Source organism: Bidens hawaiensis, unplaced genomic scaffold (genome assembly GCF_021521415.1).
Source record: "Bidens hawaiensis isolate Kalapana, Puna unplaced genomic scaffold, B.hawaiensis_p1.1 tig00040654_1, whole genome shotgun sequence".
Lineage (NCBI taxonomy): Eukaryota > Viridiplantae > Streptophyta > Magnoliopsida > Asterales > Asteraceae > Bidens > Bidens hawaiensis.
Genome location: NW_027497190.1, coordinates 42,985 through 57,368, shown reverse-complemented (window position 1 = coordinate 57,368; position 14,384 = coordinate 42,985). Strand labels below are relative to the sequence as shown.

The window sequence follows — 14,384 nt, the reverse complement described above, 5'->3', positions numbered from 1 at the left end:
TCATAATATTGTTCGTTTTGGCCATAACATACCACCATCATTTGACGGATTTGCTTTTGGTTGCTCAGGTGAAGACTTCCCAAGACGTCACCTACTCACCCATCCGGAAACTACTCCCACCTTGGTACGTTTGTGGAATTCTCCTGTTCGTTTAAAACTAATTATGATGAGGAAGGTATCCATCTTCATTTAAAGAAGGTTTCGTTTTCCTCCCAACCAATGTGGGATGTCACACTAAACTTTTGAATGTAGCAAAAAAAAATTACTTGTTAAGCTGCTTGTGTACTACTCAAGATCGGGAATCGTTAAAATCTCGAATTTAGTCGGGCTTAAGTAGATCTAGTTTACAAAATAAGTTTGTTTAATAAATGAGCTCGAGCCTAAGCTTCAGCTATCAAGCTCGAGCCTATATTTAGTACTAAGCAAATGAGAATGCAAACGGATTTAACCGTTCTGGAAAATTTATAAATACCTTTAAACTGAAATATATTAAGTGATCAAATTTCCGTTATGAAAATATCACAAAGTTCACGCAAGGATAACATTAATATAAGGGATCAAGTTTGACCTTTTCATGAGACCCTTGATTTCATGTCTTCATAAATCAAAGTAAACGTACTATTTATGAATAATGTGACGTAAAAGCACCATATCAAGGGTTAAATCAAAGGTTCAATAGTTAAGATAGAGAATAGAAGGAGGCGTGTGATGGAGATGAAATGAAAGTTATAGGTGAATTAGGTTAAACACTAAATCATCATATTAGTTAATTCTTTCTTTCATTCCACAAAATTACATTTCCCATCCTTACACTTAGTTTTTGTTAAAATTGATCTAAACTTTTCTAACTTAGAACTTCTTTATATGTTCTCTTTAGTTCTATTTATTGAGCATAGGTCTTGCTTAGAGCATTCCCAACCCATCCTCTAGATTCATGTAAGGAAAGTTTATCAATTATATAGCGGGATTTTAATAATTGTAAGTGTAAATTATAGGGTGGAGAGAGAAAATATAATGATTTTTGTAAATTTAGGAAAACTTTTTTTGTCTCTATTTATTTTTTAATATTTGTTGAATTGGTTATGAGTGGAGGAAAAAGAAACTGTAATGATAAATTTATAAAAAATATTATTTAATTAATGTAGTGTTTTATAATGTAATTATAAAGATAAGAATGAGAGATGAGCTTAGAAATGCACTTATAGTAGATTATGTCATAGATCATGTCAACCATTTTGACAAACTTGATGCTCTTTTATCACATATAGTTAGTTAAGCTGTAAAAAGTTTATTTACTGAATCAAAAATATTGTTTATGATATAAACCTAGAGCGTTCAAGAACTATTTTACGAACATCATATGAATTTCTGTTGCCACGCAAGTCGCCTCGGCTTGGGGGAAGAGGGGGGGGGGGAGATTGCCTCGAGGCGACTCACTTTTTTAAGACTAAGAAGGCATAAATATTACAACGGAAATCAACCAATAATTAATAATCTGCTGCTAAAGCTACCGAAAGCACGAATTGAATATTTGACTTTTCTCAACAAGGCCAATAAAACAATTACTTATCAAAGTAAAAATCACCAGCAAACTAATCACTTCAAGTAATACAAAAGCAATTTCCAAATACCAGGAATTATGCAAAACAGGAAATAACACATGAAAAGCTCATAAAAGGTATGCAAGTTTAGACTTTTAGCGTGCCAAAAAACAACAATAAAATAGAAACATTTAAGGGAAATAGTCTCAAGATGCAAACACCCTTTGCATCTTTTAAATTAAAAAAACAAAATAGTTGATGGCATGCTGCTTATTTTGCCTGAGGATGAGATGCAATGAGATCAACAGCATGCTCAATGCAGCTAATTTTGTCGGCTTCATTGTCTGGAATCTCAAAACCGAACTCTTCTTCAAGAGCCATCACGATTTCAACTGTATCTAAACTGTCAAGCCCGAGATCGTTTTGGAAGTGTGCAGTAGGTGTGACCTGCATAATACGAGGATATAGTTTCAAATAACATAACAAAATACGTATCAATTTTGAGACAACAATCAGTTTTTCACTTGTCAAAGGTATACGCAATTAGATGTCAAAATGGGCGGTTCATGGGTACAAAATGGGTCAGGTTGTTTATAAGTCCTTAGTAATGGGCTACTAGCCTACTATCAATTTCCAACCAGTAGTTTTAACTTTTTAAGTTGTTGCGAACGTTATTAGGTCAGTCTACTATTTTGGATTTTGGTTATTATAATCGGTATCACAGTAGCAGGCCCACGAGGTGTAGTGGGTTGACCCATGTATCTTATGTGTAGGCTTAACAAAGATGTTAGAAATTATCACATGTGTGTTAATTGATGAGACAACATAAACATAACGATAATGCTGAGCAATCACCAGCTGAAAATTAAACCTTTTTTCAGTATATATAGGTGTCAACTGTCACGTACGTGTCTCCATATTATTTACGCATACTAATGATGAATTCACTTGTCTTTTTTCTGTTTAGGTTGTTTCAGTGTTTTGTTCGTTTCATTAGGTCCTTGTTTAGTTGAAATTCAATAACTTTCAGATGTATTTTGTGTCACTTGTGCTTTGCATGTTTTTATAAAAACCTTGATTTCTGATATCACTTCCCAATACAGAGTTCTATAGAAAGAATGTGCATTTATTCAAGTAATAAAAAATGCAAGTCTGACTTTATCTTAAACATCTTACAAATAAAGATAGATTGATTGGCTTAATCAATACTCAAATTAGTTAGCACAATACATAGAAATACACTAACTATTCACAAGAAAATGATAAATATCAAGCTTTTATATTCGGCAGATAATTATCAACCTTCTATTCCCGGCAGTCTGCACAGATTAAACTATTATCAGCCTTTTGTATTAGTATGTGAATAGAATATCCATGGGTTTAATCCGGGCAAATGATCCACCAGATGTTGAGATTGGAAGGTTGATAATAATCATCGCTTTCCTTTTCTTTTGCATAGTTGACATATTTCTATGTACACGTATGTAAAATTTTTGAAACTGATTATGCAAACAAATTTGAGTATTGCTTGTGCTAATCAATGCTTATCTATTTGCAATATGTGCATAATAAAGTCATGCTTGCCTATTCGATTACTTGAAGTGCACATTCTTTAAAAAACTTCGTATTAAGGATCGACATTAAGGTTTTGGCAAGATACATGCAAAGCATAGATCATACAAAATAAATCAACAAAAAAAGCATTCAATTGCAACTATACAACAACCCAACAAGGTGAAAAACACTAAAACAACCTAAGCAAAAAAAAAACACCAACTTCAATAGGAACAAGCATAAATAATAAATCAACCCAAAACACACACACACACACATACACATGGCACCGATAAATACCCAAAAAAAAGGATCAATTTTCAGCTTTGACTATAGGCGCTAAGGATTGAAGAAAAACACATTATAAATATAAGTCACTTTATCTAGCTAAAAACAAAGAATGTACATTTCATGTTACATATAAATTTTAGACATCATTTTCCACTTTCCATTGATGTTTGCGTAAGGTAGAATCTTTATATTTACAGGAATAACTAACTATGATAACACATTTATAAACCATATTCATAAATTCATGCTTTCTTATAATCTTATCTTAAGTGAAGGATAGCATAGCTGGCTGACCCACTTACTTTCTTACATACTTCTCATTCTAAAACTAATTCCAAATCATAAAAACTAAAAAGCCAAAAACCCTAATTTAAAATTCCTCAAAATTAAGAAACATTTCTTGCAGTTGAAAGCTAGGGTGCAAACAAGCCAAGCCACTCACAAGCCTCTTGAACTCTGATCAATAAAAAACTCTAAACGAGCTGAGCTTTTTCGAGCCCGGGCCTCAAAAAAAGCTTGTTCAGTTATCAAGCCCGGCTCAAGCCTTATATATTCTTAAGTTTGACTTCTTTTCTACTTCTATGTATTAATTTCACACTGCGCAATCAAGCTTGAGTGAAGCTTTGGATAGTTTAAGATACTACACAAGCTTGAGCCGAGCTTAGGCTGGTTAAAGATGAAAGGTCTTTCTCAAAATGAATAAAAATAATTTAAACGATATAAATTGATTAATATTAATAAACAAGCCAAGCCCGAGTCGAGCGTAAGCTTGAAAAAACAACTCATGATCATAGTTACCTAATACGCGGTACGCCTCGGTACGGGTTCGCGAATCGGGTACGCAATTCGTAGATGCTTACGTTTTCGGTTCGCGGGGAGTAGGTTCATTTCGGTACGAAGCGGTACAAACCGGTACGATGTACCATGTATTTCAATTCGATATATGATTATATTCGTTTTCTACTAAAGTTCAAAATATAATGCCTTTCATATAGTTATTAATTTATATATATTGTTTAAGAATTGAATACGTTACTTTAAAACTTAGGGCTTAAATAAAATACACAAACCTATAGAGAATAAATTGAAGAAAAAAACACATTTTATGTTAAAGTTTAAAAGTTTTAGAGACTAAATGAAAACAAGTGAAAGATAAAGGGGTTAATCTTTAAAAAAACTAAACTTATTTTAACCCTAAAAACTTAATAAAGCATCATCCAGCCGCCTACAAGTTGATATCTATCTTCTTCTTTCTTCTACCTCCTGGTTTTCCGGCAGAAAAGGCAGATCCGGCGCCGGAGTTCACCACATGGTCGCCGGAAATGTCCTCATTAAGCAGATTCGTTTAGGTTCGCGCATGATGTAGATTTGGATCGTCGAATCGGGCTTAATCGGAACGCCGAATCAGGCTTAATCGGAACGTCGAATCTACCGGAATCGAAACGCCGAACCAAAGCGATTCAATTCGCTTTCGAATTCCGATTCGGTACGAACCGATCCAATACGAAATTCACGGCTAGGGTAGCGAATTAGGTAACTATGCTCATGATCCAAGCTCGAGTTTTAGAAATATAGCTCGAAACAAGCCGAATTCAAGCTCAAACTCTAGTGAGTCAAAACAAAGCGAGCTCAAGCCTAGTCGAGCTAGGGCTCATTTATACCCCAAAGTTTTACCTCTTTTGGACTTCTATGTAGGAACTTTGCACTGCACAATGGAGCTCGAGTCAAGCTTAGGCTCATTTTAGGTTTTCCTCAAATTATATTATAATAATAATAATTAAAAACAAATATAAATTAATTAATACGGAGTAAATAAAAAACACGCCGAAAGCATGCTTAAAAAAAACTCATGAGCCAAGCTCGAGCTTTAGAAAATAGCTCAAAACAAGCCGTGCTCTAGCTCTCATAAGTCAAAATGAGCAGCTCTAGGCTCGACTCGTTTACACCTAGATCTAGGGTTATGGAGATTTGTTCAGAGTCATAAAAAATCTAATAAATGATAAGCGAGCCGAGTATGAGCTTGAAAAAACAACTCACGAGAGCCCAAGCTCTAGTAAAGGAGCCCGAAACAAGCCTAGGGGTGCAAACAAGTCAAGCTGCTTACGCGCTACTCGAGAATCCGAGATTGGCTCGTAAAAAGCTGGATCAAGCCGAGCTCAAACGAGCCCGAGCCCGAACTCAAGCCTAAAAGTGAGCTCGTTTAAAAATGAGCCCGAGCCCGAGCTTCACTTATTGAGCTTGAGCCTAAAAGTGAACTCGTTTAATAAACGAGCCCGAGCTTCACTTATCGAGCTCGAGCTAGCTTGCGAGCCTAAACGAGCGAGCCTGTCATTAATATAACTTTTTTAATGTATATTTATACACGCATTTAATAATTATTAATTAATCTATATAATGTTATGAAAAAAATAACAAAATAATATATATTATGTTATATATAAAATTATAATTAAAAAAACGTATATGCTAATAATTAAAAATATATAAAAATTAATTATGAACTAGTAAACAAGCCGAACCGAGCTTGAAAAACTGCTCTCAAGTCAAGCTCGAGCTTTAAAAACTGAAACTGAAACGAGCCAAGCTCGAGCTCGACTTGGCTCGTTTGCACCCTAATTTACAAGCCTAGCTCAAACTCAGCTCGTTTACACCTACCTAAATCTAGGGCTATGAGCATCCATTCATAAACTCTCAAAAACACCACTATCCTAATCAAATAATCCCTCACAAAAATCAATAATAAACTTATAAACCCTAATTTTCATATTTCTGCAATACACAAACATCCATTTTGAAATTAGTCAATTACTATATATATTTACCTTAGACGGATCAACTTTCTGGAAATTTTTAACGCAATTAACCACTCGATCAGTAACCTCTGACTTATCGAGAAACGATCCACGAACCTCCTCGGAGAAATGACGCCGGAAGAGGTTAATTAGTCCTCCGCCGATTACCCTAGGGTTTTGACCGGATGGATAAACTGGTGTCACGTTCACGCGTAAGTACTTGAGGAGTGTGTTTCGAGCCGCCATTGATGAATGAATATGAATCTGTGTGTGTGTGTGTTGTTGTTGTTGCTTGGTGTGGCTGAATAGGGGTTTACGTTATACCGAATGGGTTTGAGGATTGTGTTATATGATTTGGCCCTAGCTTTTGGTCACTGTCACTATTGAGTAATGACCATGAAAAAAAAAACTGAGTATTGACCGTGAAAAAAAAAAACTGAACTCGGAACCGGACTTCAAAACTAAACCCGGAACTGTATTTTTTTTATACATGGGTTTTTACTACCCGACCACACCCGGTAACGTCTGTGCATTCCAGTACCAAAGTATGTACCTGAAACTGCACCCGATTTTTACTCGTTAATATCTGAAAACCGGAACCGGTTTTATACCCCGGAACCGAGTTTTACCGATACCTGATCTATACCGGAAAAAGTGCAGCCCCTTAAAAAAACTCTATCTATACCCGGAAAAAAACCCGAATATAGGGGTTTTTTCAATACTAAAAAATATGGTATACAAATACCCCGGTTTTAGAATAGTTGTTCTATACGACTATACCCAACCTGAATCTGGTGCATGGTGTATGATTTTTAGAGATAGTACACGGAACTGAACCCTACCCGGATATTGTCAATACGCAATTTTTTAGTACCCGGTCATACCCAACTCGGTTCCATACCAGGAACTTGGATTTAGAATAACCTGATATGTACACCTCTACCATGTATTGATATGACTTATAACATACTTCGTGTTGCGCTGAGAGCGTTAAATCGGATAAAGAACAAACTGTTGAATCATGGAATGGTGTTGCGGAGCATTAAAACGTGAAATAACAAAATTTTTATATATTTTTTTGGTTTTATTTTTTGTCGGTAGTTGCAGTACAACAACACACGTAATCGAAACCGACCAAATTCGTGTCGACTTATGACATAAATGCTTGTGTTATGTTTAGTATCACCAAGTTTTACCGAACTTACTCGACACAACGTGTACAAATACGGGTTAATAGTATTATTATTTTGTGGCAACAAAAGGTACAAAAAGATGGAGTCGTAACGGTTAACACAATACTCATTTGGGGAAATCGTTACACACACAATGCTGTCGATCATATCTTCTTCCGTAATACTCGCTCTGATTGCTACTATTTCATACAAATTCCTCACAAACGACGGTAATTACATGCTTCGGTTACTTACTTCACCGTCAATTTGAAGTAATTTGAGCTTCTGTGTTTGTTAATTACGATCGATTGAACGATGAATCCGTTACTGTATTTATGTAATTATCGACCTAATCGTTACTATTTGCTACATATTTCTCACAAACGACGGTAATTAGTAATTACACGATTCCGTTACTTATTAACCGTTAACTTGAAGTAATTTGAGCTTGATTCTGTTAATTACTTACGAACGAATGAACGATGAATCTGTTACTGTATTTATGTAATTATCGCTTTAGTCGTTACTATTTGGCTACATATTTCTCATAATAGACGGTAATTGCACGCTTCTGTTACGTATTAACTGTCAATTTGAAGTAATTTGAGCTTCATTTTGTTAATTACTTATGAATGAATGAATGATGAATCTGTTACTGTATTTATGTAATTATCGCTTTAATCGTTACTGTTTGGCTACATATTTCTCATAATAGACGGTAATTACACGCTTCTGTTACTTATTAACCGTCAATTTGAAGCAATTTGAGCTTCATTTTGTTGATTAGTTATGAACAAATGAACGATGAATTTGTTAATGTATGTATGCGTTTTGATAGGTGATTTCACGTTGCAGGCTAAAGGAAAAGTGAAGCGAGAGAGTTTTCAGGATAAGGTATATTCGGATCTTACTCATCTTATTTTGAATTATTATGTGTTTCTGTTGAGTAGAATAAGTAACTTCTAAACCCAGGGTTTAAATTATGAACAGGATTTTGCATCGTGAGTTTGAACAACTCAATTTGTAAATTTAGGAGTGTAAATGAGCCGTTTCGAACTCTTTTTCTGAAGCTCGAGCTCGGCTCGCGAGTTGTTTTTTCAAGCTTGGATCGGCTCGTTTATAATTTATTAATTAATTTATATACAATTTTAATTAGTTTTTTTTTTTACTTTTTTGAGAAGAAACTTAAACGGGCCTAAGCTATGCCCGAGCTCATGTAGTACCTTTAACGAGTCAAATCTCGAATTGAGCTTGGCTGTGCAGTGTGAAATTAGTATATAAAAGTCTAAAAGAGGTAAAACTCAAAAATACACAAGGCTCGTTAAAGCTCGACGAGCATAAACGAGCTTCCTATACAAGGCTCGAGCTCGAGCTCGGGCTCGATAACTAAACGAGCTTTATGGCTCGGACTCGGTTCGAGCTTGAAAAGGCTCAACAGATACGAGCTCGAGTAGCTCGTGAGCGGCTTGGCTCGTTTACACCTGTAAAATTTGTATGAATTGATTTCAGATTCAAAGCTGAAATTTACCAGATTTGACATGAAAACGGAGTTTGGATCTTAGTTAGGGTTATGTCTTTCTGCTCAAGTAGAATAACTAACCGCCTAAACCTAGGGTTTTGAATGCAAAATAGCAGTTTATGAATGTAAAATGACTCAATTTTGTGTTGAGAATATAACACAATTGAATTTGGTTGAATTTTAACAAGTTTACTAGATTTGATATGAAAACAAGGGCTTATGGCTATTAATTTTGTTTGCGTATCAATCAAATCCGTTTCTAATCACATTTGATGATTTTATATTCTTCTATTTATTTTTGATGTATTTCTCTGGTTTAATAATCTGTATCATCAGTTCATAACTTGTTTATTATTTTGAAATATGAATGAACAGGTTGTATGGATTACTGGAGCAAGTCGGGGGATCGGTAAGTCAAATCAGATATTGTAATGATTGCTATTACCATCATTCACTTAATAATTTGCTAGTTGTTGAAGTTGAAAATTAAGGTTTATGTATGTATCAGTCCAACAAATCTTTTGGAAACTTTAGGATGACTAAAATGCAGTATGGATCAAACAATAATGGAATTATGTTCGCGATGCGAAGTGTATAAAACATGATGGAGTATCACTTCAAAAGCATCAAAGAACTGTAACCTTAATAAGCCACATTAATAATACGTATTATTGATTCAATGAATATTAATTACAAGGTCATAATATATAGGATGGAATATTACAATTAAGTACCACCTAGTATTAATAAATATAAAAGACTATCTAATGTATTCTCTATCAAACCTTTGTAGAAATTGTAGTTTGCTGACCAAGTATATAAGAATGAAAAGTAGCCATGTGTCACAGACTCACTGTCAGCTTCAATAATATGAATAGCTTCTAAATCATATTATTGAAGCTGACTGTGAGTCGTAATATGAAGTAGCACATTGCTCTTAAGGGTAACTTATGCATATGCACATCAAATCATCAAGTTTCTAATTTCCATATCCAGGAGCTGGTCAGTTTTAGGTCAAGATTTTCTTTTCATTTTCTGTTTTTGTTTCTTATAAATAAATTTGTAATTAATGGTAGTTGTGATACTTGTTATCCGTCCTTCACCTTCTTTTGGTCATGGTGATATAGAATTGATTATATTAATTTTCATCTTCTTCCTATCTGCTCAGAAGTTAACCTTAAAAATCCAGCATACCATAACTGTAACAGTTGAAAATTTGTGAAGTTGTATCTTGATTATCTTGCTCTGTTTGCATGAAGGTGAGGTTCTTGCTAAGCAACTTGCAGCTTTAGGGGCTAAGATAATAATTTCTGCAAGGAACGAACCAGAACTAGAAAGAGTTAAGAAACAAATTTCAGGTAAGTTTTATCACACTTTTTGGAGGATTACATATATGAATATTTTGTTCTCTTTCTATCACAGTCTTAAAAGAAATTCAGATCTGAATTTAGGAAAACATGTGGAGATATTGCCTCTAGATTTGAGTTCTGGTGAAGATGCAATCAGAGATGTTGTTGAAAAAGCCGTGTCTTTATTTGATGGGGCTGGTATAGATTATATGATCCATAATGCAGCTTTTGAGCGACCTGTAAGTTAGCTTCATCATTTAAATTGTTATTTGGTGCCGTGGAAGTTGTTGAAAAAACATAATATAATATTGCTTTTGGTTTTTCAGTAGAGATGGGAAATTTTGGGTGGGTTGGGTATGCGGTAAATTATGGCACCGATACGGTTTGTGTTGACCCAGACACTTGCTATCCAAAATGTATAAATTTCTCAAAATTATTAGTGTCAAATATGATGACAAAAGTAGTATTATCTTGATAATGACATTATTATGTACTTTTTTATAGGCACGTAGACGGAGCGTTCATTGTCCGTGTTTGGTCATTTGTTTAGTTAAAGTTAAACAAGCAAACACGGACACGCCTCCATTTAATGCCTAGTCTCCTAAATCATTACAATTAATGAAATAATATATCCTTTCTAATTATATTTGACTCATAGTTATCTATAAAAGACTCATAAGTTTTAAACAAAAAGGTGTCTGATTCCCCATAATCTGTCCGTTTTCTCACTTCTAACGAAGAGGCATCTCAACTAACTACTAACACGCTGCTCGTTTCCCTGCTTTGTTCTTGTTGCAGAAATCAACAGTACTTGATGTACCTGAATCAAGTCTCAAGGTATCATATATTGATCATGTTTAATGTAGCAGTACTTTTAATTTTGCAGTCATGTATTATTATTTTTAACTATATTGAAGTAAGTTGAATCTGTTTTCACTTTTTGTTTTTCAACTAATAGGCTACACTTGATGTAAATGTTATGGGCCCGATATCTCTTACACGACTGCTGCTCCCTCACATGTTGAAGAGAGGTGGACACTTTGTTGTGGTATGTTAAGATTTTTAAATTTTAATTCCTTAATTTGTAATTTAATTTTCACTGTGTATAATTTGGATGTACGTTACGTCTGCAGATGAGTAGTGCTGCAGGTAAAACTCCTGCACCAGGTCAAGCCATATATTCTGCATCAAAATTTGCTTTAAATGGTTACTTTCATTCCTTGCGATCTGAGGTATGCAGTTTATTAAATCTGTTTTTATGTAGAGTATTTGTTTTTTTATTAAAAAACCGAAAGAACCATATGAAACACCCGATTTTCAAAACAGTAAGTTATAATATAAACACACTTACCCTGCATTTATCTGTCATTTAGCTTTACCAGAAGGGAATCAAGGTAACAGTCGTTTGTCCGGGACCGATAGAGACATCAAATGCACCTGATACAAGCACCTCAAGTCAAAAGGGACTCAAAGAGGTTTGTTTCGTATTTTGTAATGGCAATTGAAACAAAGTCGATCTGGCCAGTATTTCACTCGTTTTTAGTCATTTATGTATGCATCTGTCGATTCAAGTTATGCTTTCTAACAGGTAAAATAGAATAGCTTAAAAGAAAACAGGTCAAATGGGTCAAAGTCAAACTTGGTTGAAAGTCGCAAGAGTATATTGTTAATGCATAAAGCTGTCTTAAATCTTTTTATTCACCTCGTTATATTATAATTAAAATGATATAATTTTTGTTATCGAATTTGATATTATTTATAAAATTCATCACAAATTAGAAACGAGTATCAGCGGAGAGATGTGCAGAGCTTACATTAGTTGCTGCAAGCCATGGTTTGAAGGAAGCTTGGATATCATATCAGGTACTTTTGTTAGTGTTACAACTTACAAGCACATTACAATTTGCAAATAACTAGACTTATTAATCTCTATACCCTTAGTATTTATATGGTAATTAATAATAATAATAATAATAATGATTGTTATTATTATTGTTATCATCCTTTGCTTTCATTTTCAAATACAAACATATATTTATTGTTCTGTTATACTTGCAGCCTGTGTTAGCTGTTATGTACTTGGTGCAATACGTGCCGTCTGTTGGATTTTGGTTAATGGACAAGGTACATTTTTTTATATCAATTCTTCTTTTTTTCATTAACATTATTATGTTTCAAGTCTTCTAAATTTGATGGGATCAGCGTTATACGGTCAATTAACTATAAAATGCACCGAAAAGGTTTAACTACCTACAGATTATTAAGCTTTTCCTATGACAGTAACAAAGAAAAGAATAACCAAAACAAAGAAAACTCATTTTATGTTTTTTTCCTTCAAAATATTTGCTAATATCAATACAAATTTAGTATCATCAAAGATATATTATCTTCGATTTATCATTGCGATCATTTTGTCCATGCATTAAATATCATATTAGCAACATGAACCGAAAGGTCCGAAACACTGTTATCATTAATGTAAATTGACTTCAGGTTGGGCCAAGACGGGTAGAAGTCGCTGCACAAAAGGGCAATACATACTCGATCAACCTACTCTTCAATCGAAAGAAGGATTAGTAACTCTTTTATGGTCACAGGTTAACGGTGGATTAATAATGTCAGTGCAACAAATTGAGTTCGTCATTAAACCATCTTCTTTCTTTTGCTTATCACATTGCAATAGTTCTTGTTAATGGTAAAGGTTAAGATTGTAAAAACAATGGTTGGAAGTTTTGTGATATTAAGAATAACGAAAACTATACAGGTTATGCAAAATTCTTCCTGGTTTTGTTTTTGGTTACTTGGGAGATAGACTTATGAGGAAGTCACCGTCCAGAATTACTCTCATCCAAACAAGCTTAATTGTGAAGTTCTTATTTTATTAATGGCCTAACGACTAACGTGTATAAATTGTCGCATGCTACCTGACATATTAGTTGTTTTTAGGCTGTGTGTAGTGGAGGGGCTACAAAATGGGTGTTTTGCGTCATGTGGCGCCTAGTTAGCAAAGAGTGGGTTTCTGTTTTTGGGGTGTATATATATATATAGGATGCGTATCATTACAGAACTGTTAAATTATTTAAGAACTTGAAGGAACCATTGAAAACTAACGTTTTTTATAAATTTTTTTGTATGTTAATGTTCTTTGAGAGTAGTTTTATCATTATGTATATCTATATCTACGATTATTGTTTTGAAAATTAGTTTTTATACATATCTATGTCTTGTTTTACACCTATGTAAATTTGTTAGTACATAAATTTTACATATATGTAAACTTGTGATTAAAATATGTAATCAAAAGATTTTATATAAAATATGATAAAACTATTCTTAAATAATGCTAATATGTAAAAAAAATTAAAAAATTGTTTGGTTGTCAAGGGTTCTTAAGAGTTCTTAATCTTTTTAGAGTTTATATCACAATCAATTATAATAATAATATAATCATAAGGGAAGCATGCGAGAAATACTTGGTGTCCCCCCTCCCTTCTATCGCCCCACAAATCTCCCGGGGGGGGGGGGGGGGTGTCGCTCGTTGTCGCCGGATTTCACCCAAAGAAGGCGCCCACTACGGGTGGCCTTATAGTTTGGTAAAATCTAAAGCAGTCGTCTAACTCGTGATTGAAGTCTGAAATTGTAAGACTACAAGTCGTTTAAATTAGAAAATTCGTACATATTTTTTTTAATATTTATTAAAAAGCATTAGGCACGGCATGTTTATAATAGCAAAAGACTGGTGGTTTAGTCACTTGATTTGAGGAATTATGTATTTCATGTTCAGCGTTCATTCAAACGTAATAAATTTAACCCTTAAGAGCAGATTAGGTAGTTTTACAAAACTATTAGGCTCGTTTCGATCTCTATTACTAAAGCATGGGTTCGGGCTCGGGCTCTTTCATTAAATGAACTTACTTTTTTGCTTGAGCTTGAGCTTGTTTATTCTTGACATGATCGAGGTTTTTCACGCAAGCAGCTCGGCTCGTTTGATGGATTATACTTGAGGTTGGTATACTAGATCAACAAAGAGTACATTTAAACAAAAATGTGTTTTGAAATACCTATTAAAACGACTTGTAACAGTATAATTATTATTAGTATTATACTATTAATATATTTTATTGTCATTATTATAATTATATTTTATGATATTTTGCGTCTCTTGC

The 14,384-nt window shown here is 34.0% G+C and overlaps 2 protein-coding genes across 3 annotated transcripts; one reads left to right on the top strand and one right to left on the bottom strand.

Moving 5' to 3' along the window:
- Positions 1-1,666: 1,666 nt before the first annotated feature.
- On the bottom strand, positions 1,667-6,516 carry LOC143592276 (acyl carrier protein 2, mitochondrial-like). The gene is made up of 2 exons (XM_077072223.1): positions 6,209-6,516; positions 1,667-1,988 (listed from the first exon to the last, which is right to left on the bottom strand). The coding sequence occupies exons 1-2, from the start codon at positions 6,422-6,424 to the stop codon at positions 1,812-1,814; spliced, it is 393 nt and encodes a 130-aa protein (XP_076928338.1). The 5' UTR covers positions 6,425-6,516; the 3' UTR covers positions 1,667-1,811.
- A 920-nt stretch (positions 6,517-7,436) lies between these two features.
- LOC143592275 (uncharacterized) lies at positions 7,437-13,136 on the top strand. Of its 2 annotated transcripts, none has more exons than XM_077072222.1 (12): positions 7,437-7,580; positions 8,189-8,244; positions 9,245-9,278; positions 10,129-10,227; positions 10,321-10,457; positions 11,017-11,055; positions 11,177-11,266; positions 11,352-11,450; positions 11,592-11,693; positions 11,998-12,081; positions 12,277-12,342; positions 12,712-13,136. In XM_077072222.1, exons 1-12 carry the CDS (start codon positions 7,505-7,507, stop codon positions 12,793-12,795), a joined length of 966 nt encoding a protein of 321 aa, XP_076928337.1. In that variant the 5' UTR covers positions 7,437-7,504; the 3' UTR covers positions 12,796-13,136. The 2 variants fall into 2 exon arrangements, with proteins under 2 accessions (XP_076928337.1, XP_076928336.1); XM_077072221.1 differs by having other exon boundaries at positions 10,309-10,457; positions 12,712-13,130.
- The last annotated feature ends 1,248 nt before the right edge of the window (positions 13,137-14,384 follow it).

What these genes read in the sequence shown, in the direction of transcription:
- LOC143592275 (XM_077072221.1), top strand. Translation starts at nt 7,505, where the DNA reads ATGCTGTCGATCATATCTTCTTCCGTAATACTCGCTCTGATTGCTACT. An exon ending in ATGCAGCTTTTGAGCGACCT is followed by an intron (nt 10,458 to 11,016) that starts GTAAGTTAGCTT and finishes TTCTTGTTGCAG; the next exon opens with AAATCAACAGTACTTGATGT. An exon ending in TTCATTCCTTGCGATCTGAG is followed by an intron (nt 11,451 to 11,591) that starts GTATGCAGTTTA and finishes TCTGTCATTTAG; the next exon opens with CTTTACCAGAAGGGAATCAA.
- LOC143592276 (XM_077072223.1), bottom strand. Translation starts at nt 6,424, where the DNA reads ATGGCGGCTCGAAACACACTCCTCAAGTACTTACGCGTGAACGTGACA. An exon ending in AGAAAGTTGATCCGTCTAAG is followed by an intron (nt 1,989 to 6,208) that starts GTAAATATATAT and finishes CGTATTATGCAG; the next exon opens with GTCACACCTACTGCACACTT.